The 25576-nt window shown below is 37.2% G+C and overlaps 2 protein-coding genes across 2 annotated transcripts; one reads left to right on the forward strand and one right to left on the reverse strand.

Annotated features, from left to right (window-relative positions):
• Positions 1-8015: 8015 nt before the first annotated feature.
• On the reverse strand, positions 8016-13962 carry LOC139139219 (alpha-ketoglutarate-dependent dioxygenase alkB homolog 7, mitochondrial-like). Its single transcript, XM_070708057.1, has 4 exons — positions 13526-13962; positions 12414-12587; positions 10421-10545; positions 8016-9573 (listed from the first exon to the last, which is right to left on the reverse strand). Exons 1-4 carry the CDS (start codon positions 13871-13873, stop codon positions 9441-9443), a joined length of 780 nt encoding a protein of 259 aa, XP_070564158.1. The 5' UTR covers positions 13874-13962; the 3' UTR covers positions 8016-9440.
• A 239-nt stretch (positions 13963-14201) lies between these two features.
• Positions 14202-25576, forward strand: LOC139139220 (cilia- and flagella-associated protein 57-like). The gene is given in 19 exon segments (XM_070708058.1): positions 14202-14333; positions 14909-15258; positions 15261-15418; positions 15699-15955; positions 16285-16459; positions 16662-16817; positions 17280-17419; positions 17908-18073; positions 18462-18962; positions 19251-19412; positions 19732-19981; positions 20434-20624; positions 21013-21186; positions 21599-21757; positions 22137-22280; positions 22631-22747; positions 23764-23895; positions 24398-24541; positions 24862-25576. Coding segments are annotated over 18 exon segments (3660 nt in total). The 5' UTR covers positions 14202-14333; positions 14909-14948; the 3' UTR covers positions 25186-25576.

The following is a 25576-nucleotide window of genomic DNA, read 5'->3' on the forward strand; positions in this document are numbered from 1 at the left end:
GCAATGCAATGCAATGCAATGCAATGTAATGTAATGTAATGTAATGTAATGTAATGTAATGTAATGCAATGCAATGCAATGCAATGCAATGCAATGCAATATAATGTAATGTAATGTAATGAAATATAATATAATATAATATAATGTAATGGAATGTTAATGTTATGTAATGTAATGTAATGGAATGTAAATGTAATGTAATGTAATGTAATGCAATGCAATACGATGTAATGTTCATGTTATGTAATGGAATGTAAATGTAATGTAATGTAATGCAATGCAATGCTATGTAATGTAATGTAATGTAATGCAATGTAATGTAATGTAATGTAATGCACTGAAATGTAATGCAATGTAATGCAATGTAATGTAATGTAATGTATTGTAATGTTATGTAATGTAATGTAATGTAAATGTTATATAATGTAATGTAATTGATGTAATGTAATGTAGTATAATCCCTTATTGAAATGTCGTCCCTTGTGGGAGGTGTCCTCAAATCACAATAAAGGTCTCACAAGACAATCTGAAAATATGGTAAGAATTCAAAAATGAAGTGATATGTATAAAAAGAAACGAAAACGAATAAATAAAAGGATATTGTATACAGATATTAGAATAACTGATGTGCGTAAATATGAAATGATTAGATATGTTTCAAGCATCTGTTTCACATCTGTTGACTGCAATGCATAACAAATTAAATATCTAACATGCGTTATTTGATTAGTGTTGACAAGGTGTTTGAATAGCACGTGTGAAGTCATGATTGACGAGCAGGGTGATGCTTGGAAGCACATTACATGTAATGAGCTTCGATGGGCCTTTGCAACGTATCAATTCATGTATAACTGATTTACGTCGACGTCAATGGAAAACTCTGCTATTCAAATAAAAAAGAACTATTAAAATCGCATCCCGCTTAAAAGGAAGGCAATAGAAAACTTCAAATTGTTTCGTTTACTGTCCCTTCAAAGGTATAAAGAATTGTCAGAAAACTAAGTCTTTCCTTTAAGAATGAACCGCTGACGTCATCAATCGCGGTCGTACTTACCAGTGCGTCATACAGCAGTGCGGTAACCTTAGAAAAGATCAATGTACTTGTAAACATATTTCGGAGAGTGACTTGAACATTATAGCTATTTGTGACGATAATGTCGGAGAGTAACTTGAACATTATAGCTATTTGTGACGATAATGTCGGAGAGTAACTTGAACATTATAGCTATTTGTGACGATAATGTCGGAGAGTAACTTGAACATTATAGGTATTTGTGACGATCATGTCGGAGAGTAACTTGAACATTATAGGTATTTGTGACGATCATGTCGGAACATTAAATGGAAATTTTCCCCCTATAGTTTCCATTGGCATGCCGCAGAAGTTGTCGTAAACAAGTAAGTAAGACAGGTGCTGCTAGGCGCTGTTTTTGATGATAGCATGGAGTCAACATACCAGAAAAAGCGAGTTACAGAACATCAACACCATTAATGACATAGCATGTGAAATATGATCATGTCTGTCGTTCAGTATTTGATGAAGCTCGAGTCATGGCAACGGTGTGACCGATGACCTTTTGGCATTTTTCAACATCTGTCCTGTCCATACGTTTTACAATATTAAACCGCCGAGGAATTCTCACTGTATCATCAGGCAAGAATACCTCGGCTAAATGTTGCTTTTGCTACCTGATCAGGGGCTTTCAGGGTGTTGTTTTGTATGTCTAGGAAGGTTTATTGGTAGATGTATGTGTATATATTCCTCTAATCCCCTGCTGCATAAGAATCACCAGCTTCTTGACTTCATGCCCAGTCCCAGTTTATTGTTATGCCTGGTGTAGACATTCAGAAACTCGACATAAAAATTAAGCGACCATGGTAAACTTGGTGTAACGCAACAATCCAATGCACACTCGTTGCACCTATATTCTTTAGGAAACTTGAACTTCAAGAGTGTGTTATGTCACTGATTATTTGCCTCCCTCCAAAACAATGCGACAGCATGACCCTATAGCTCAAAGCGGCTATGGTGCAAAGTTGTGCACATTTTTATTTTGATCATTCGAGAACGAAAATTATTTGACGAGCAGAACGGAGACTGGTAAACAGTGCAGAACAGAGGTTATTTGTAATATACCCAGTATATGCAACGAAATCAAATCTCCGTATCGATCATCTAACCAAGAGTTGTAAGATGATGCAGCAAATTAATTAAACAGAAAAGTTACTGACGACGTCATCGAATTCATGAGTGAATGTCGTCTGTAGAATCGATTATCAGACAAGAAAAGTGACTACCTTTCGCGTCGAAATATGGTCACATGTCCCTCAAAAGCCGTAACTTTTGATAGTATTATGATACTTTATATTTTTATTCTTTTCTTTCCATTCCATTTTTGTATGGTACGTCGAAACACACAATAAGTTTATTAGCCTGGTCAGCACAACGCACCGTATACAACATGCAGTGTAATTGTCGAGCAGTGAAGTATACTGCAGACTGAACTCGAGCTCTAATAGGTAGAACGCGTCTAAATATGTGAAAGACTTAAAACTTTTGCTCAAACTTTCATTAAGGAGTCTTTAAACTATTCTCTTTCAAAATCAAGAATAAAAATCGGGGGTCACCGTGCAAATTTTGGTACTAGGGAAACATATAACTCAAGATCTACCGATATTTAAATTTAAAAATGGCCGCCATCCCTGTGATAACTCTATGGAGAAAAATAAACTTTCGAATTTTGAAAAACTAAACCAAGAGCTTTAAAATGAACCCTCACAAATGGTATATCAGAAAAGATTGTAAAAGTTTGAGAGTCCAAATTGTGTCCCCGCGGCGCGTTCTACCTTAACTGGATATTTTACATACATGCGTGCCGGCTTGTCACCAGTTGAACACACTGGGTATTTATATTTGGGGAGAAGAACAGAAAACTCTATTTTACAAACAATAAAATTACAGGAAAATACATCGAAAGTTAAAGCTATTGGAGCCTTATAAGACTTCGCTTATCGCCTTTTCCAACTATCATGATAATTAAAACAATGGGCATTTATTCTCGAACTGTAATTAATGAAATCAACAATTAATCAACAATTAATCTTGATGCAATGCGGTTTTGCCACTGACCTTTGCAGTAAAACTTCAAATTCAAATACAGCAACCCTATCATCAATTACTCAGCGCCATTGAAGCCTATCAGAAGATGTACCATTGTTGTGCATACAATTTTTATACAAATTTATCCTTTCTCGCTATGATACGCTATAATAAAGTGAAGTAAATTTGTTACTAAAACTCCAAGGCTAGTACACACACACACACACACACACACACACACACACACACTTCCTTTTCAAGTAGATTCCTTGTGTTGTCCATGCCGAAATCCTGCAACTACACTTAAGATGCATCTTTTAATTACGTTTCATTCAACCATGGTTGCGATATTCTCCTTTCACTGAGCAGTTACAGAAAATATACTTGACAGTTGTTCAGATTGCAATGCACGTTTTATTTTCATTTCTTCGACATTTCCATGTTGAAATTTTCTATTGCTGATCTCGCCCATTTTCGCAATAACTGTGCCGGAGTTTTTTTTCTCTTTTCCTTTCCAGATTTGCCGGTGGCTTTGAGTTCTCAAATCCATACAAATTTTTTTTTAAGAGCAGCGAAAAACCAAATTGACCTTTCTGAGCCAATGTAACTGCAAGGACTCGCACACGTGGTGCCGTGTCTCGGTAGTAGAAATGATATCGATCGCGGCCAAAGTAGATTGAGCTTTACCAATGTTCCAAGAGATGGGTCGATCGCACTTTCTGATACTTGAGGGGTAATGAACCTTTTTCTAACATCGGGGTCAAAAAATCTTTCAAATTCAGCGTTTCAGAAGGTTTTCTCTTCTTGGCGGAATTTTCCTGTATCGTAACTCGCCAACTGGGGATAATTTTTCAATAAAGGAGTTTACTTTTGATCTTTGTTTTTATCATTAACTTCGAGGTGCACACCTGATACTTGATGGGCGAACTATTACTCAAACTTGCAAACACAAATGTGCAAGTCTCGAACTCGACAAACTTTGAATATGTTAATTTTCCTGTCCGGTGTATCAGATTTCACGCAAATATGAACATCGACTTGATGCAAGTTTGTGATTGAGGTCATTTATTTAAGAAACCATCTCTTTTGTGCATATCAACTTAGGTAGAATGCGTGTCGGCGGCAGATTTTAGCACTCTAAGGTTTTGCAATGCCTTTCTATCGCTAGTGTGGGCTCATTTTGAAACTCTTATAGAGTATGTAGAGTTCTTAAAATCGAAAATTAAATTGTTCCCAAGAGAGTTAACACAGGGGTGGCGGCCATTTTGAACGTTACCGTCAAATAACTTTTCAATTTGCACGGTGACCCACATTTTTATTCTTGATTTTGAAAGAGAATGGTTGAGACCTTGAGGAAAGTCTGATCAACAGTTGAGTACTGGAATGATACCTTTATCAAACCAATCACGCTGCGGTGTTGTCTGTTGTGTTAGCTAAAGTTGAGGTTTTCGCTAGTCGAAGTAAAAATGAAACAAAACAACATGCAGTAGCAGCTGTTACAAAAAAAGGGCTTTACTTTTTAATTGACCAACTCGGACCAAGTCTAACGCGTGCACATTAAATAAGTCTTAGCTAATTCCGTGCCAATTTATGCATGTCTACATAAACACATTATTTATGAGTAACTCCAGGATGTGAAGGGGATTCCGAATCGGATTGATCCTCTACGACGGGAAAGCAGAGCTACTCCTAGACTCTCCACAGTCGCTGTGCCTTGTTTTGTGCGCGCCCATTCGAAGGCAGCTGTGCAGCTGTGAGCACGCGCTGCCAGACACAGCGACTGTCAGTTCTTGCAAGTATATGAATATTCATAAGGGTAGTGACGTCAAAAGAAACACCTATCTAACTGGGCGGAGAGAATATATACTAGTAGCTGGTAGACCTATGTACGCGGTATGTTTTTATTTTTCATTTTTAATTTTATTTTGCTATTGTACTTGTCATTTTTTAACGGATGTGTGGTGTTCTATAAAGTACCCGGATCAGGCAGAAATCCGACCGGTCGCTTGCAAGAACGTCCAGACCCTGGGATTCGCGTCGCGTCTCTGAAGGGCGCACGCGTGTTCCAACAGCATGAACAGGGAAGACCGCGAATCGCAGGGTCTCTGCCAGACTAAGCTACTCCCTGCAGATAGTGTTTATAAAAACAGTCATCATTTCCTGTCTGTTTATGCCTAGGGGAGTATTTTGAAGAATAAACGCTGCAGTCAACACGTACAGTTTTAAAGTGTTACCCGGGAAACGAGTTGAATAAAACATGTAGGCCTACATAGTCCCTCCATCAACCGATCTAACGGTTTTCCTTCAACGCTTTGCTTTATGATGAAGAGAACGTGTTGGTGTTGTCTTTGTTATTACTATTGATGTATTTATACCTGGTACATTTTTTCATATTTCTGAACGAAGAAGACAAATGAAATCGACTTAATAAACAGTGTGTGATATCCAAAGAACGCTATAACACCAAGACTTTCACATTAAAACCACAGGCGCAGTTCAAAAATTAACGTGTCTACAAGATTGTGATGTTTTGCTGTATAGGTAATGTTGATGTTGGTGATTTGGGTGACAACGTCATTGTCTCCTAGGAAAAAACACAGCGAATTTTCCCATCAACACGGAGGGTGTAAACGAAATTATCGATGCATACTGTTTGGCACATTTCTTTGTCAAGTTCACTTTATAAAATTTATCTGAGTTAATTTAAAGATATAGCATTTCACTGCGGAAAAACTCGATTTTGCCAGGATTTGAAATTTCAAAAACAGATCATCAGATGTTGGCCCCATGCTTGCCTGTGGCAAATGATCATTCGAATTCTGGTTTGAAGAAAGGGGACGTGCTTGTACCAAAGGTCGCGTTGAAGGATTGTATTGAACGGTGACGTATGCTGAAATACGAAGGAAAGAAATTGATCACTCGCAGACAAATGCTACGAACCTCCCATGAGAACTATGCATGTCAGTGGATCGTACCGTCGCCAACGGGCAAACACTCCCTTGTTGAATCAAATATTGATATTTTTTCAAACGCGATTACTCGGTACAGAAAACGGCAATCGTGTTATAGAAAGATTCAATCCACAAGAAAACGAGGTCCTGATATAATTTTGACAGCCGAGCTGCGACTTTTTGTTTGGAGATATATAAAGCGGTTTTTTTCAAACGTGTATCGATTCTACACGATGAGTCAAACAGACATATGACAGACGACATTAATTCATGTTCAAGTTCCTTTCTGTGCGATCAAGGCCATTGACCTTTGTATACGGGCAAAGATATTTGCCATGCATTCTCTGAGTAACATGACTTTATATTAAATTGTAAGGGACAATTGCTTAACATATTCCTACGTAAGACTGCCTGACATTTCACATTTCATAACACTAAAGAAGAAGGAGAAGATAATTTAGCGATCACAAGTTACAGAAAAACTGATGAGCGAAATTTGAATGTATGATGTCACACTACCCTCGGGCCATCAAAGTCCAACTGAGCCACACGTCATCTCTTCATTAAATTATGTTGACGGTATCCATTCAAAGCTGCAAAGTATCAAAGATAGCTATCCTTATAGCTGGGGTGACAGAAAATTTAACTATAGGTCCGTGGCAAAAGTTTTACTGGATCAAGAATGAACTCTGACCTGGCGTTCGTGACGAAACAGTCACTGACAATAAATTCCACCAAGAATGCCATGCATTCTGTAACTTTTAGCATTATTTTTATGATTTTTACTTCCAAGCGAAAATAAGTTTGTGAGAATGTATAAATTTAGATGTGTGTATATACTTATTATTAACTACCCGCTAGGAGTGTATGTGCGAACAAGATAAAGATTACACTGCCATTAAATGTTTGCCCATACATTAAAACACCCCCATGCGGAAACGCAAAAACTATTGATACTGTGCATATCTGCACTGAATTCTTCACACAGACTGCACAGAGTAGTACAATGTAATGCATAGGGGTGAATGTTATCAACTGTGACATTGTATGTTCTCTGTCCTATTTAATATTATCGATGTTTGACAGTGGAGAGAAATCACAATGATCGTTAAAATTTGAATTTACTTGTCAAACGTTTCGCAAGGGAATGGTTTCCTAGTGCAGTAAAAGCCCATATCGCTTCAGAGGCTAGAATTCAGAGAAAACCGGGAGAAAACAGGAAAATATTTTGAGGTCAAATTTCAAGAGTTACAGCCAGTGGGACTTTAATCTTTTGCAGTGGAGTACGAAGAGAACGAAATGCCATCATTAACACATTTATGTCATATTGTGATATTTGCATGTTTAGTGTGCTGGTGTGGTTTGCTTTTTCTCCTTGTCTGTGGTTTCAGCAATATTTTCTGACCAGTCTACTCCCTATGAGCCAAAACTGATAAAACGCTAAATGCTGATAGGTAAGGATTTGTGTACATTTGCATATTTACTGAACACTTTGGAAATCTATTGAAAATCGCCGGATTCACCTGGATGGTTTCACAATGATTCACGAGGAAAACTACCTAGGAAACATCCAAGTATTTGACCACAAACGGCTTGATGTTCTTGATTGGTAAGAATTTGGAAGACACATCATGTAAAAAAAAAATCTCTATATCTATTCATAAAATTGAGATTTTTAGTATCCCCATCACACTTTACAAACAGTAAAATATGCACATATAAGACACTGTATTGAATGGCTTAGGAATAAGAATGTAGATGACAGATCCTTTCAAAGTAGTAACATTGCCCATGGTATGTACAACAAGTCTGAGCTCAAAGATGGGATAATGTTTCCATGTGTTCAATTATTGAATGTTAAAGTGTTCCTATGGTATTTAAAAACAAACTCTGGTGGCGAAATTAAAATTATGTTACCAGTATGGTGACCAAACAACACACAACAATGTACAAATTGAATGAGAATAAGAAAAAGATACTTTTTTATTTCCAGTTATATCCGTGAAGATTCTGCACAACACAACCTTGGCACCTATAGCATTCACTGTAGTAAGCTTGTAATACATTTTGACAAGGAGTCTTTGACCTAAATCTAATATGCTGACATGACCAGAATACTTTTTTATTTTAGACCGGAATTAGCAGTTTTCATTGATTCTTTGTTAATCATTACACTGCCCTTTTATGTAACTCTGTTTTAATTTTATCATCTGATAGTCTCAGTCATCACACAATGTCTCTTGGAACGCACATCTTGTTTGATCATGATACAGGAATGCAGTACACATCACACCAGTTCTGATGCAGTAAAAGTGGGCTCAATACCTTTCTTATTTTTTGTTCATCACAAATCATTTGTCCTGATGATTTACACATTACTGATGCTAGTCATACTAAAACATTCTAATGAATATTCATGTCAAATGAACACAGACTGAAATTTAAAAAAACTGTCTATGCGTAAGTGTGGATATTGTGTTACAGATTGATACCACCTTTGAATTTATGGCTCTATCTTAAGAAAATCCAGCACTTTTATGACTTCAGTGATTGAAAGAGTATGTATGTGACATTAACATAACCTGAATAAAGAGTTAAACCACAATGAAGAAAGGAAAAGCGGTTAACATAATGAGACTACTTTACTCAGTGATAGAGAACTAGGCCCCTCAATTTATTCACTACTCAAAGCAAATGTGTCAGCCAGCATTCGTGCAAAGATGACGACACAGCGGGCAAAATCTGAGTCATGTTGGGTTACATGACAGAATATTCCATCAACAGCACTCTCAATTGATGGATTTCAATGCGTCATCCAACGACTGACATGTCTAGTTTCTCTCCTGCTATGAACTCTTTCTAAAAATGATCATCACATTCCCAAAACAGTAAAATCTAAAATAGATTGTATGATTTTTTGATAAAATATTGTACAAGAAATGTAAATCACTAATAATAACATGCCTTAATATATAAACCTAAAAACTGTGCACAGTTTCAGAATACAGCAACACTGCACAACACTGCTGAGTGTAAGAATGACAGTGATCAGTGTTCGAGTCATTTAAAATAATCTTTCAAGTACTTGGGTCCATACCATGCTGGGCTCTCGAAACATTTCTCTGATAAAATCTGATGCTTTCCACTGTATTTGCGAGGTCTTATATTCAGACTATATTCACACATCAATTATTCTGAAGTATTTTACTATGTTTGTCAGTGGCTAAAAATAATTATCTGAACCATAATGATTTCTGAACAGTTACTTTGTGCAAGTTTCACTAAAAGGCTCTGATTTTTGAAAGTCTGTCATCCAGTACGGAACGACTCGTGTGCCTTGCGACTGATCTTGAATACACAAATTGCAATCCATGGCCGACCTGCTTGTCTTAGCTCTGGCTGTCTGTTGGTTCAGTTCTGCACATGATTGATAGTCTCCTGTCCCGAGGCACGGCCTGTCCTTTGAAATGAGACTCTGAATCCTGCAAAATCTCGTGAGTGTAGTCCAATCTCACGGCATCCCTGTAAATCAGAGTCCGGAGAGAGATAGTGAGAGAGAGACAAACAAGATTTTAAAGGGTTTCTTCATTCTCAATTCTGTGGACATGTTGGAACATGAATTACACAGTCCTTTACAAGGTGAAATTAAGACAGTTTGCCTTGGCTTTACCCCGACATCCTGGGGCTGTTGACCTTGCTACACTGAACTGTAATGAGAACATTAAGTTCAAGTTCATGGGCAAAAGACAGCAGTGACTAAAATATCCAAGGGGAAGAATCTAGCTGCTGTACACCATTTTGATGCAAAGGAGAGTCATGAAACAGATAGGTTTATAATTTTTTATGCGTAATCAGAGAATTACAAATTTCCTGCATGTTAGGGGCAATATTGCTAACTTTTCAGTGATAAAATAATCATGATCTTTGCTCTGGGAAAACAGACTACATTTTCATCTTCTTTTCCCTAAATTATGTTGAAATACAGATCTACGCGTACGCAAAAACCTACCACTAATGCAACAGTTTGCTGAAGTTTATTCCTTCCATTTTAATACTATGTTTTGATATCTATATGCCCACAGACTTGGAGCAAATCTATGATGAAATATGAAGTTTGCAGGAGGTTTTACTCTCAGTGTCTGACAGTTGTAGCTTATTGCCCCAAAATGTTAAGTCAATATAAATTGGATGACGGGAGAGCTTCAATATTATGTCAAGAAGGACAATGTCACTAGTTGTTCTTCAAATATTAATTATTAATATTCATCATTATTGACTATTAATCATAAAGTTAATTATTCACGGTCCATTAGTCATGTCCTTTTAATTGAATAAGTGACAAGATTATCAATTGAGTTAGTACTCTCACCTCATTATATAGAGTGACCTTGGATGGAGAAGTACATCCACTTTAATTTCTTTGTGTTTGTCATGGACAAGTCTCATTATCGAACTTGACAGCAGACTTAACCCAGTGATGGTATTGCCACAGAACTGAAATGGACAAAACAGTAAAACAGTAATCAATGTATTATGAGATTTTAATGCTTGACACAGAAATAGACGTCAAGGCAGTAATATTTTAAAACTTGCACGAGTACTCTAAGACATTTCTGTAGCTATCCTGTCGTTAGAAGAGACAGAAAGCAAAGAACAATTTCAGTGTTACTGATATGTCCATTTAATTGATATGTGAAATGTGATACTTGTACCGGTAATATGTGTGTACAATAGACATGTTTCCACCCTTGTTGATCAATTTCTACAGAACCCTGATCTCTGCCCTGAAGCCAAGCATTGGATATATGTACACAGATAATCAACAAGGACCCATGATCATATTGTTTGTAGATTTATCATAGATAGTTTAATCAAACCTGTGTGAGAATAACTCTGGAACAAAACAAATGGAACTGAATGTAATTTAAAATATCTGAGCAGTTTTTGATCAATTTGAAGACCAAAAATTTCTGGAAACATGCTAAAGATACATTGTAGCTTATTTTGTAATCATATGAATAAATATAAATGTAAACATCTCTGGGAATTAGCAGACAAAATGGGATGCAATAAAGTGAGTATTTCCATTGGATATTTCTGATCAAAAATCAAAATGTCCAAAAAACAAAATATTGTGAATTTCCACCGGATTCAAAATATTCTGAATGTCACCATTGTTGATGAGAAAATCTTTGATAAAGAATGAAGAAAAGAATAAAAAATTATTAGAATGTAATAAAACAGCAGAATTCACCATAAACAAACTTTAACTCACTCTATATAAGGTACTTTGGAACAAAATATCAACAAATTTTGATCTAATTTTTATTTTACATCATTTTTTTTATTTTTAACTCATTTCATATGCATATTGTTGGACTGGCATGATCACTTGGAGCAAACTTTATCTGCGATCCATGATGTATCTACTCACATAACAAGGGGGAAATTCAGTGATTCTGAATTCCTTACAGATATTCATGCATACATGTGTCTATGCATATATAATTACATAAACATATCAGATGTCAGCTGATCCCAAAAGTACCTGTTGTTGTGTACACAGTTGAAGTCAAATGAAAGAACAAATGCTATCAATAGATGCAAAATGATGGTGGAGACACAACTTGTTCAGGGCATAGTCCATCCACCAGATTCAGAGAAATCTGATGAAAAGATGAAATTTACATTTAAGCTATGGGCACAGCTGACATACATGTACAATTGATCAGTTGTAGTAAGTGACTTGACACAACAACAAATATGCACAAGTTGGTACATGCTGTCAATGTATGTTTACGCATGTCTTGCTGGTCATATACAGAGTAAGAATGGAAATCACTTTATCATGGGTGTCAAATTTGTCATACTAAGATGTACCAAATTTGACAAGTGAACAAACTTGAGATGGTCAAAACTCAGTGAAATGATAAATCACCACCGTGAAACTGCATGATCATAAATAACAGATATGTTGTCTTTGCTGATATAGTCGAACAGCAAAAAGAGAATAGGGTTTGTCTCTCACATTTTCCCATGTACCAATGAAAGCTAGCTGCACAAACCTGTTTTTTGGATTTGTTTGAAAACATTACATCTAAACAATTGACAGGGTGGCAGGCGCTACGAATGGAAAAAAATGTAAACAAAAACCTGCAGTACTGCATCATTTTTGTATGACATCTAAGATGCACAACAAAATTTCTTGCAACCCCCCCCAAATAAAATAACCAGGTATAAACCTGCACTGATAGAGTGGTCTGGCATCCTATAGTTCACAAAACTCTGCTGAAGAAAAGAAAAAAAACATGAAACTACTTTGAGTGCAAATTACTTTAGTTATGCATGTATACTGTACTCACCCTAACACTGTCAATGTGTGGTTTTATGTACCCATCCTTAGCCAAGTCTATCACGTGAACAAGTGGTAACTGCCTCATATCAGATGGAAAAGCAAGGTCACGAACTCTCTTGATGATTTTTTGATTTCTTTCAGACCACCGCGAGAATTCTGTTTCTCTGTAACCATGTATTGCCTACAAAAAATTGATAGGGTAAACTTTGTATTTTGTGTGTTTAATATCTTTTTATAATATCTTTCTGTACAATTTCTGCCCTATTATAGAATTTACTTATCTGAAATGTCAAATGTTGCAACTTGAAAATTTGCAATATATTGATGCTGGGGACAATAGAGATAACATTTTTAAGTTGTTGGTGTTTAGACAATGAGTCACATCTTTGACCTGAGCTTCAACTTTTCAGGGTGCAGTATGCCCTTTCATTGTTGACAAATATGAAGTTAAGGAGTTCCAGTGGTTCTGGCCTATTTAAACAGCATGTACAGTGCACCCAGACCCTCAAACTTTTACCACCATCTGAAATGAATTTTTTATAGAAAATGTCTGAAACAGCTCACAGACTCATTATTGAGTGCCATCCTAAACATATTCTTCATTGAATATACAATACACAAAATATATAAAACATGTAAGCTCTATGAGTCCATCTTGACCAGAATAGTGTGAAACATTTCCATCCTATCTTTATATCGTAGTGGGAAAGTATACTTTTTCTTAAAAAATTCTTGTAGCTGCAATAATTTTCTCAAGTTCGAATACAGATACACAGTAACATTCTTCCAATTTTAAGGGTACATCAAATACATGTGGAAGAATGTGAAAGAAATGTGATCACTGTTCATTCTTCACATAACTATGAAATCCTAAGCCTGCCTTAAAAAATCACGACTCTAATTGCTACTATCATGATCTTGTATTGTCAGACTTGTGGGGGAAAAATGTTGATCTGACGCGCTGTATAGATATTCAAGTATATTTTTAATGCGAACATTACCGTCACGGTAATATCCGTACACAAAATGTTAACTTTATACACATGCTGAGTGAGAATAGATTTGATCATATTTTACGTGGTGTACGTGCAAATATACTGGGTGAGTGCGCCCTCTTACATCATCCCAATGATCGTACTCGTATCGCATTCTCTTCATGTATCTGTCGATTTCTCTCTGTAACGATTGCTCATCATCTTCTGTTAGGAAGTTCAAGTACAATTTATAGCCATCTATGACGGTCCTCTTGACTTCTTCGGTGCATCCCTCGTGAAAGTAATAAAATTCGTCCACCGGAGCTGCATAGTTTTGCGTTTCTCTTTCAACTTGTTGACCATCGCTTGTTTCTTGTTCGGACAGTTTCCCTGATTCAGTCGAAAGGAGTACTCGGACACTGTTACCAATAGCCGCTTTAAATCGCACTGTCAGTGTCTGGCAACACCTTCGGCCTAAGAAAGACAAGGCCATGGTACCGCGTAGAGTCGGAATTCAAAACAAATACTGGGAAAAATTCGACTTAAAATTTGTAGTGTCCATGGGCGCAGCCATTTTGACGATTAATTTCAGCATATGCCCTATAGATGGCGCTAATTCAGCCTCGTTTAACAAATTATTGTTGGTAAAAATCGTGCTAAACGCAATCATTAATATTTATGTTTATTATAGCAAATATATAAAGTATGATTATTAATTATGATATGATATTTGGCTAAAATACCTTTTAATTGCATACACTGCTTATATATTTTGCTTAGATGGGTGTACAGTTACGTATGTTTGTACAAGTCTAGAGGCTATCACTGTACGCATGCCCAGTTGACATAGCAACACAGACAGAACACAACAACCAGGCACTGTCCGATTGGAGAGGTTAGCATCGAGTTCTCTCATTCTAACCACATTAAATCTAATTTTGGCTGGTTCGAAGGTAAGTTTGTAGCCCCATTTTAACAAAACACTCGTTTTAAATGGTTTTACTCTGCAAACTGCAAGGACGTCGCAACTAACCCTCGGGAAGGCGCTATACCTTAGACTTGTTTGATGAGTTCGAGATTACACTTTGCAGTCAACGTTGTCACTCACTGTCAAATTGCAGATCTTGCAGTCAACTCTTGTTACCTTCCTCCATATTTTCAACTTATTTTGATCAGCAATGGCAAGAATTTAATTTTATATTTCGGTTGATTTGGTGATCGTCTACCCACAGGTTAAGTTACTTCCAGTAACGCACTTCGTACGATGCGCCCGCCCGTAATCGCCTGCGTTCGCAACGATTGTTTACAAAGGGTTCGTACCCCGGTTCCTACCCCTATTATGAAGCACTGCACTGATGAGTGATGGCTTGACGAATATAGGAGATAATTAAAGACATCTTTCCTATGATAATATGCTGTTACTTTTAGAACAGAAATGTTGATTTGAACCACCGAACCCTAGTTGTCTACAGTAGGTAAGAAATGATTGACATATAGAGTAATAATTGCCGCTTTTTGTTACCGACAGGTTATAATTCTTACTTGAGAAGTGACCAAAAGGTGCCAAAATGTCGATTGCTGTGGCACAAGCACGCCACGTGTTTGGCCTGAAAGGGGAAGTGGTGGGTAACATATGCTACCAAGATGAACAGACAATTGTCTACCCGTGTGGCTCCAACATCATCCTGTACAACATTGACCAAAAAGCACAGAAATTCATCCCCGGCTCAGATAAAAGCTTGGGCACGACAGCAATGTGCGTGAGTCCAAACCGTAGGTATGCTGCCATAGCTGAGAAGGGAGCAGAGAAGGCCACCATCACCATCTATGACCTCCACTCCCTGAGAAAGAGGAAAGTCTTGAGCTCCAGCGAGGTTGCCTCAATGAATATGTCAGCTTGGCCTTCAGTCCAGATTCCAAGTACCTGATTGCCCAGGGTGGACGTCCAGATTGGCATCTGCTTTACTGGACCTGGGAGAAATCCAAAGTTATGGCAGTCACCAAAACAACAAACCAACAAAACAATGATGTCTACCAGGTAGGTTTCTAAATTATATTCTTTGCAGTCAAAAGTGTTTTCCATCACAATAAAAATGTAAACCAAATCTTCATTGTTATTATTGATGACAAGTGTTCATACTCAAGCTAAATTGATATTCCAGCGTGCGGGCAATCTTTTGTATTTGTAAAATTTTTCAGTGATCAGTTAACGTTAACAGAAATTTTGTACGTGAGACAATTAAATGCATTATGAAAGACACAATTGTACTCTTTCAATCTTCATCATTAAGAGTCATGTCACTTCATCTTCTTTCCAGGTTTCCTTCAATCCCCAAGATAACACACAGCTCTGCGTTGTCGGCAATGGAATCTTCAAACTCTTCCGTTACAGCGAGGGAAACCTGAAGCAGTTTGCCTTCCAGAAGATGGACCCACAGAATTTCCTGTCACATGCGTGGGTGTCTGATGAGAGAGTAGTTGCTGGCACCGACACAGGGCGTCTCCTACTCTTTGAGACTGGTGAACTTAAGAACGAGTTCTCAATTCAGTTCTCTGCTCAGAAATCTGAAGACAAGTGAGTCGTTTCAAGAGTTCATTGAACTTTATTCCAATAATGTATCTTCTAACAAGATCAAAATGTAAAAAAAATTGGAATGTATACTTGTACTCAATTTCAGTAGTGCACTGACATTGACAAGAATGTCCTTTCCAAGGCCAAAACTTTGATCAAATTTACAGACTAAAACTTGATCAAATTCATACTTTTTATTGCCTTCATTAGACAACAAAGATTATAAGAACAAGGATTAGGATATGACTATTCGCAGTGCATACAATATAAAAATATGCATGAATATTTCACATTTTCATTGAGACTGAACAACATTGACATTTAATTCTCAGAGAGCGGATGGGTAGTATTTCTGAAGAGGAACCAGCTCAGCCATCTGGTCCACCAAAAGTAACAGCTGTTGTAGCCTACTCCAAGGGCTTTGCATGCTCCGGTGGAAGCGGTACTGTACATCTCTATGAAAAGACTGATGATAAGGATTCCTACAAGAAAACAAGGGAAATAAAAGTAAGGAGTATTACTTTTTGATCACTTTATCATAACAACCTAAAATAAAGTTTGTCAATATAAACTGCATTGTCAAAGAAAACTGTAGTTCTGAAAATGAAAAATGAACTATTTTAGATGTTGACTTTACTGCTACAGGCAATTACCGAGAGAGCAATTCATAGTATATCAAAGATTAATATTTTGTCTTCCAACATTTCAGGTTCCTCAAGATCCCTCAGCCAGTGCTGACCCAAGCAAAGCAGAAAACCATGAAATAAACTGGTTGACTGTGAGTCCGTCCGAGGAAACCCTTGTAGCAAGTACCAAGACAAACCAATTGTATTGCATGGGACTTTCCAGTGCTGACATAGGCAAAGTGAGTATACTGCCTTTTCTGATAGATCAGGCGTACTATTGCTTGGTATCTGTTTGCTAAGAGCTGTAGATGAATATCTCACTGTAACTGTTTACTACCATAGCACTATGTTAATAGATGGACAAGTAGTTGTGAAGATTATACAGCGTCAGAAATAACTTTGTCAGCCTTGACACTGTCAGCACAGAATCTCTAGTTTTGCTGCAATACACAAAGAAAATATTACAATTTGAAGAAATTCTGACAACATTTTGATCCACTGATATTCTTTATTATTTTAAAATAGGACTTCATAGTTTAACAATCTTTCTTGAAGTCTCTGTGCAACCGTTTTCCATCATTAAAATTAGTTTTAATGTCATGTGGCTTCAACCTCACCACTAAACTTAAATAGAGTCAAGTTAATTGGTGTTGTTGGGTTCAATCATGTTTGACCATCATTGTCTCTGTTTTGTATTTCAGGGAGACCAAGCAACATTTGAAGTGTTAGCCCAGCCTTTCCATTACGGTGCTGTCACTGGCCTTGATGTCTGCATTAGGAAGCCACTCATCGCCACTTGCTCTGTTGATAGATCAGTGCGTATCTGGAATTATGAAACAAAGTGAGTGCTCAACTCATGAAGTTATCATAAATATATTTTTTAACAGATATGTCGGGTGTTATGACCAGCATCCCCAATATGTTTGATTATGATTGTCATTTCTGACGTGACTCAAGATCAAGTGCATTCAGGGAACATCTTTTACCGTATGTCTCTTTTGCTTTCATTTGGCTTCCTAGGATAGCTGATGCTGTACCAATCAGTACTGTATTCATTTTCAGATCTTGATTGTAGACTGGTTGTTTATATCAGTCTTATGTTAGTTTTGAATGTAGAGATTTCACGGAGAATCCTGTAATCCTGTCCTTAGAATCCCTTGGCTGCAAAGATTTCTCTTATATTTTGCAGTGACTACTAAAATGAATATTACCTTCTCAGTCAGTGCAGTGCTTGGTGAGATTCGTAGAAATAACTACAACAAATTAAATCTTTGAAAACTATTATAATCATTGAAACATAATAATCTCACTGCAAATTTATTTTTTCAGTTCTCTTGAGTTGTACAAGGAGTTTCAAGAGGAAGCCTACAGCATTGCCCTGCATCCGTCCGGTCTTTACATCCTTGTTGGATTCAGTGATAAGCTCCGTCTGATGAATTTACTCATTGATGATATCCGTACATTCAAAGAATTTACCATCAGAGGCTGCCGTGAGGTCAGTTCCACTCATGTAACTTTCTTGAGAGTTTTTTAAACAAGTTCGGAAAGTGAGAATAAGTGCCGATGTGTACACATTTGAAGATGCTTCTATATGCATTGGAGGAGGAAAACCCAAAATCATCACGCTAACTTACTGAATCACTTTGCAGAATGAAAATCATAACAAGTGAAAGTACTTTCACTTTGAATAGTGTCAGTTGCCATACATTTCATTGCCATTAATAAGACTCAGACAGCAGTATATTTCAACTTGCAGAATGTTGTCTGGATACGCATTTCTGACAGCTCACCAAACCCTTGTTTTACTTTGCATTTACCTGTTATCATTTCCGTTTGTGAAAGGATAGCATAGGATTTTCATCAACTTTGTTCTCTTCTAACAGTGTTCCTTCAGCAATGGTGGTCACCTGTTTGCTGCCGTCCATGGCAATGTCATCCAAATATACTCCTCCACTACTTATGAGAACATTAACAACCTGAAGGGACACAACGGCAAAGTGCGGTCGGTTGTCTGGAGTGCTGACGACAGCAAGATCGTGTCCTGCGGCATGGACGGTGCTGTGTACGAGTGGAACGCATTCACAGGCAAACGTGAAGGCGAGAGCGTACTCAAGTCGTGCAGCTACACTAGTGTGGCCATCACTCCCGATGGCAAGACGACCTTTGCCGTTGGCTCCGATTGCACCCTGAAGGAGATATCCGACTCGCAGATATTACGAGACGTGGAAACCAACGAGATGACACTGACCCAGGTGGCCATGTCTCACAGTGGCAGAATGCTGTTTTCTGGTACTAACAGTGGAGCATTGAGATCCATGAAGTTTCCACTGACAGTACCTGGAGAGTGGACGGAATACATGGGACATGCCAACGCTATTTCAAAGGTGGGTATCCAGTACTTGGAACTGTAGATCTTCAAAATTCATGTCAGGGAAGAGAATATCTTTTGCCCGTGTATGCCTGGAAATGTATAGACCTGCACCCAGCAATATTGAACGCCTTTAGATATACATACAGCAATTAATAACAATATAATTGTAATAGAATACATTTACCAAATATGATATTTGTCACTGGTTTTTATATTTTGGATGACAGTTTACAGCATAATCATTAGAATCGTTTTCTCATTCTTTTGTACTAAAAATTACATTTGTCTTTTTCATATTCAGATGCGCATCACTTACGATGACCAATACCTAGTAACTGTGTCAGAAGATGCAATGCTAATGATCTGGAAGATCACCGACAAGGAAGGTCGTGGTCTGAAGAGAGATAAAGAAATCGGATATGCCGAAGAAATTCTCATCACAAAGTCAGATTTGGAGGAGAAGGTAACAAAATTATCATTTCATTTTGATGTACGATGTCTCAGAAATTAATTTACGTCCAAACTGCATACATTGAGACAGATTATTATATACGCAGTTTGCCAGTTAATTGCATGTGCTTCTTATTGTAGATTTTAACTGTTCACATGTCGAAAATGAGATGAACAATTTATCAGTGGCAAGAATTTCAGTCCATTAATATTCTTATAAGCATCTGTAAGCCCAGCAGACTATTGCCTCTCCTTCATTGGATGAATGATCACCAGACAGTCTCAAAGGAACTTTAGTGTTTAACTTCAAATATCTGCTTCCTATGTGACAGAATTCAATGATGGCGGAGTTGAAGACCCGTGTGGATGAATTGAAGATGGAGAATGAGTACCAGCTGAGACTGAAGGATATGAACTACAATGAGAAGATCAAGGAACTGACTGAGAAGTTCATCCAAGAAATGGAATCCCTGAAGACAAAGAACCAGGTCTTGAAGACTGACAAGGACAAGGAGGAAGCCAAGCATGAAGAGGAACTTGCAGAAAGCATGGAGAAACACGCCAAGGAACTCCAGGATCTTGGTAAGACAGTTGAGCATGTATATTCCAATGCTTCTTCTTCATTAACTTATTACAAAATTTTATTAAAATTCAATGGACCCAGATAATGTGTAGTTGTGAAAGCAAAGGGGTTCATAGATTTAGAATTGTTGTGTTATACCTGTGTTGTATATGACCAAAATATACTAGCTGTCAAATCTTGCATGTCCCAGCCATACTAAAGTAGCCCACAGCATTGCCATCAGCAAAACTGGTCACACTTCCCAAAACTGTCAACTGTGAATTCTCCGTCTCTGTCTCCTGACATTAAAAAATTTATGAAGCCCACCATAACAAACTTATTCTCAAGTAAGATATCATTATAGTACTGGTGGTGTTGCACTGAAACATAGAAAAAAAATTCCAGTAGAGAACATTTGTGTGGATGATTTGTCAATTTTTTACTGATCCATTTTCTGTGCAATGTTTTGCAGAGTCTGCAAACAACCAGAAACTGATGCTGGAATATGAAAAATACCAAGAACTGCAAGCCAAGAGTCAGAAGATGCAGGAAGACTATGAGAGACAACTGCAAGAGATGGAAGAGTCCAAAGAACAGGCCTTGGAAGAACTGACCGAGTATTATGAAGCCAAGTTACAGGAGAAAACAACACAACTTGAACAGGTAAGCTGTCATCTTCCAGAAACATTCACTCCAAAAAATCAAAATAACCATCTTTCCAGTTGATAATGCAGTCATATTTTGAATTGTTACATTTTACCCCTTGACAAAATTACCTGTGGTAGACACAGGTGGAAGAGTCGCTTGTCAAATCAAAGACCTTAGGTTCTATGGTCTGATCTACTTTGTGCAAGTCCTGGTGATTCATTATGAAAAAAGAGCAAGTGTACTTCCTATGATCCAGTTGCATTGTTATAAGTTTTAGCTTGATTCCACCATTCCACTCTCTTCATATAAAACCTAAAATTAATTTTCATTGAAGTTTTATCAAGGCGAGCTCATTCAAAACTTTTCATCCTCAATTACATCTCTTTTCTTTGTCTTCCCGAAGGCAAATGACGAGTCACGTCAACAGAACCGTGAATATGAAGAGACCAAGAAACAGATAGAAGAGGATGCTGACAGGGAGATCCTGGACATCAAGAACAAATATGAGAGAAAACTGAGAGATGAGAAAGAGGCCAACCTTAGATTGAAAGGAGAAACAGGCATCATGAGAAAGAAGGTATGTTTAGAATAGTCGATGCGTTTTATTGGGTGATTTACAGTGTCTTGGAAAAACTCATCCTTTAGGTTACGCATAATTACATCATGACTCTCATGTACAACTGCTTGCATGCTAGTCAGCATTTACAAGGAAATCGACCAAAGCATTTTCACAAAATTCAATGTTGAGATCATGTTATAAAGAAATTAGACGATTAATAAGAGGCAAGCTATCAAGAATATAAAATGCAATCAGAATTTGAAAAAATGAGCTTCTCAGGCACAATCACATATTATTGTCATACATTTTATAAGTAGTGCTTTGTTACTGTTATCCCTTTTGGAACACAACCAGAAACTGTACCAAGCTATCTGATGACAACCTATTTGTGTATCAGCCTTGACTTTGAACTTGTAATTTCTACCTTCAGTTCACCAGTCTTCAGAAGGAGATTGAAGACCATAAAGAAGAGATCAAGAAACTCCAGAATGAGCAGCAGAAACTTCAAGGTGTCATCAAGTCACTGGAGAAAGATATCTATGGTCTCAAGAAAGAAATTCAAGAAAGAGATGAAACTATCCAAGATAAGGTAACAAGAGACCTCTCAGATTTCAGTTTTGATTTTGAAATTTATAATGAAAAAAATCTCCAAAGTTGTTTAGCATTGCAGCAGTACAACAGTAAATTGTAGCTGGAATGCACACATTGAAGACCATCCTTTGAAGTGACCTTAGTGCAAAGTGATACAGTTTGACCCAAGTACAAAGAAATGGGAGTTGGAAATGATTTAAATATACAGTCAATAGACTGTTTCATTAGATGTGGTAGTATTTAATATGATAAGAAAAGCTTCATCAAAATTGTCAGCCATATCAGTAATTTCACCAAATTTGTATAAATCGTAGCTAGGCGAGTATTTTCTTGAAAAAGAGAATAACCAAACTTTTTGTAATTGATGTGACCTGCAGGAGAAACGTATTTATGATCTCAAGAAGAAGAATCAAGAACTGGAGAAGTTCAAGTTTGTCTTGGATTACAAGATCAAGGAGCTGAAGAAACAGATCGAGCCAAGAGAGAACGACATCAAGGCCATGAAAGAACAGATACAAGAAGTATGTAATATGTATTGTTTTTACTCAGATAGTCCTTGATTACATCAAATTTATTTTATCATGACTTTGACACCTTTTATTTGACTATGAGTCAAAATGCTATAATAGATGACGTAACCATGCCAGGTGCAAAAGTAGTATAGTTTCTGTCATTCATTCATGGAACCATCTAGTGTTGGGTAATTAGCCATAGGTGTAATGACTTTGATATTTACTGAGTCTTGGCTGATGACTTGCAACATTCACAGCTCGCATAGTAGGCTGTTCTACCTATTACTTAAACTGTGTTTTGATCTTTCCCTATTTGCAATCTGTATTCACCCATGGTTGTCATTGTCTTGTCTCGGCAGATGGAGAGTGAACTGGAGAGATTCCACAAACAGAACACACAACTTGAGTTGAACATCACAGAGCTGAGACAGAAACTGAAGGCCACTGAGAAAGAGATGCATCTTGAAAGACAGAAGGTATGCTGTTACATGCAATTTGGTTGCAAGTATTTCTCTTGGAAGAAGACTTGTTGTGTAAACCAACAATGTTCACCACCACTACTCCTTAAACCTTGCATATCAATTGTTCCCTTTAAATCATAAAATTTTAGTCAAACGTAATCATATGCTTGGCAATGAAAGCAGGGTTTGCGGTAGAGGTCGCCACAGTCGCAAAATGTGACTAAAACTTGTTTGTGGCGAACAAAACCCATCGGCAATCGCCACGATCTCAAAAGCGTGGCGACAGCTGATTTCTGTAGTTCGAAATTGATAAAACTAAACAGTCCAAATCTTAATGCTTTTCCACTGATATGCTAAAGACAACATAAAAAACTCTTTATTCAAAGCACTTACTTGAAATTGTAAAGGAAGACAAAATACAGAAAACAGTTACAATTACATTCTCGCGATCTTGATCTCCATGAACTGGCATTCGGATCACGTTGATACTAAGATAGACAACCATAGCCAAAAGCAGCAAAACTCAGCGACGATACCGAGCTTTATTTACACAGTATTTCATATCGGAGTATCAAATCAAACTGATTACACAATCCCTGGATCAGCGACATTTTAGTGAAATTTCCACATTAATCATAACTTGAAAAAAGTAAACGTGAAACAAAGACGTCGTGTATGCTGTCGATCAGTTCAGTTCAGTTCAGTTTAGTTTAGATGAGGGATAAGCATAGTGTGAACCGTAAACTAACTGGCATGGCATGTGCATAATTGACTGCACATAAAAGCAAGTCAACATTGCAATATCAAACAGTCTACATCTTGTGAAAACAACGACATACTATGTCGTTGCAAGGGTTAAAAAATCCTGCATGATTAGATAAACTGGTATTAGTCTTAATGTGGTCAAGTTTATCAATGAACAGTGTCTGCCTGTTAACAAATTGCTGCGTGTTGAGAACAAGTAACACACAAACTCAGCTTCCATACCACTGACAGAAACTTAATCCTCATTTGTCCCAATTATTTTTCAGGTGCGTGATTCTGAGGCAATGCTGAGACGTTTCAAGACTGATCTCCATAATTGCATAGGTTACATACAGGATCCAAAGAAACTGAAAGAAAGCATCAAACAGTTGTATCAGAAACACGTACAGGATGACACAGTAAGTACATGCAGAGATATTTGAATTCTGTGACATTTGAGTGTGGGCTTGGGTTTACATTGATAGACACATTTCAATTGTGAAGAATAGAAGAAAACCCCAAAAAGCAATGTACTGGTACTGAACTCTTTAAAGATATATTGTCATATTTGGTCTCATACTTACAGCGGCATATCTTTTGAAAATATGTTCATGAAATGGTATAGTTGTGATATTTTGCGTGCAATGAAATTCAGTTGTTGTATGTATAGATTTGGCTGTGACACTTGGACAAAGATGTCCTTGATCAAAATAATTATCGCATGTATGTAAACTAATGGCACTATACAGGTCATTTGTCTTCCATAAAGATGACACTCAACTGTTTTAATCATGTTCTCAAACAACAGAGATGTAGAATTTTCACCTATCGTTCAGCTGCCTCAGTGAAGTGAAGTATGTCTGTGTTGTGCATCTTAATGTTGAGTAAAAATATCATCTTGTGTTTTCTTTTTCCCTTCAGCCCGAGTCAGCCAGTGTGGATGCTGACATCCAGAGGGAATACAGTCGTCAACGCAAGCATTTAGAACAGAGTGTGTCTTCTCTCAGAAAGAAACTGGCCAAAGACACAGAAATCCACCGGGCTGACAATGTCAGAATTATGCAGGTATGTGCACTTGATATTCCCACACATACCATCCATAGCAATTGTGTGGTGAATTCCTGTGTCAGGTTGTAACATCTCGACACCCTTCTGTGTGCTGTTACTTTGTCAATAATCTACAGGTAAATTCTGATGCATAATGTATGGCTTTTAAATAAAAAACTTGCATCTTGATTTCACAATAGCAATGGAAATGTTTGAATCATTAAATTCTTACTTTGTACTTTTTTCAATTGATAGTAGTTCTAGGCAACATTCTGATTAAGACTTTATTTATTCCTACATAATGTTATGATCATTTTTTTCTTTCTCTCTCTTCACAGGAAAATGTTTCTTTGATCAAGGAAATCAATGACCTGAGACGAGAACTGAAAATTGCGAGAACACAGGTGCACGACCTGGAAGCAGCTCTGGGAATTAGTCGCAAAAACAAGAACCAACCACTTCCGGATGCAGCAGCCAGTGCCATAGCGCAGAGCAGTGCTCAGTCAAGTCGTGACCAGGAAGCCAATCTCGAAAACAATAAAATTATCGATCTGCAGCGAAATGAGATCAAGAAACTTAGGGCACAAATGTTTGAATTGGAAAGCATGATACAACAAAGGCCGCCCTCTGGTGGCAGACTTCCCCCTATGGTAGTGCAGTAACTCTGCCAAAGTGATGTGACTCAAACTGATTTCATTACTGCAACCCTGAATGCCAACTGTATATTAATTAATGATCAACAGAACTCACATTTTTTTTTCAGTTCATATTGTGGACTTGGATTGTCATCATGCAATATGTAGAATTCCCCATCAGAAATCACGTACAGTGAAAAGTGGATTGAGTAATTTGTCCACAAGAAATCAAATTCAACATTGACTATGGTATTTTTGTTCTGAGCTGAACTTTGTATCAAGGTAATGTCTTGTTCTCAATAAATAAAGACATTCAAATCCACTTTGTAAATATCCAAATGAAAACTGTACACTGGTTTTGTAAATCCATAACGTTTGTGTATATTATCTTTGCTACAAATAAAAGACATTAAAAACA

Source organism: Ptychodera flava, chromosome 8 (genome assembly GCF_041260155.1).
Source record: "Ptychodera flava strain L36383 chromosome 8, AS_Pfla_20210202, whole genome shotgun sequence".
Taxonomy (NCBI): domain Eukaryota; kingdom Metazoa; phylum Hemichordata; class Enteropneusta; family Ptychoderidae; genus Ptychodera; species Ptychodera flava.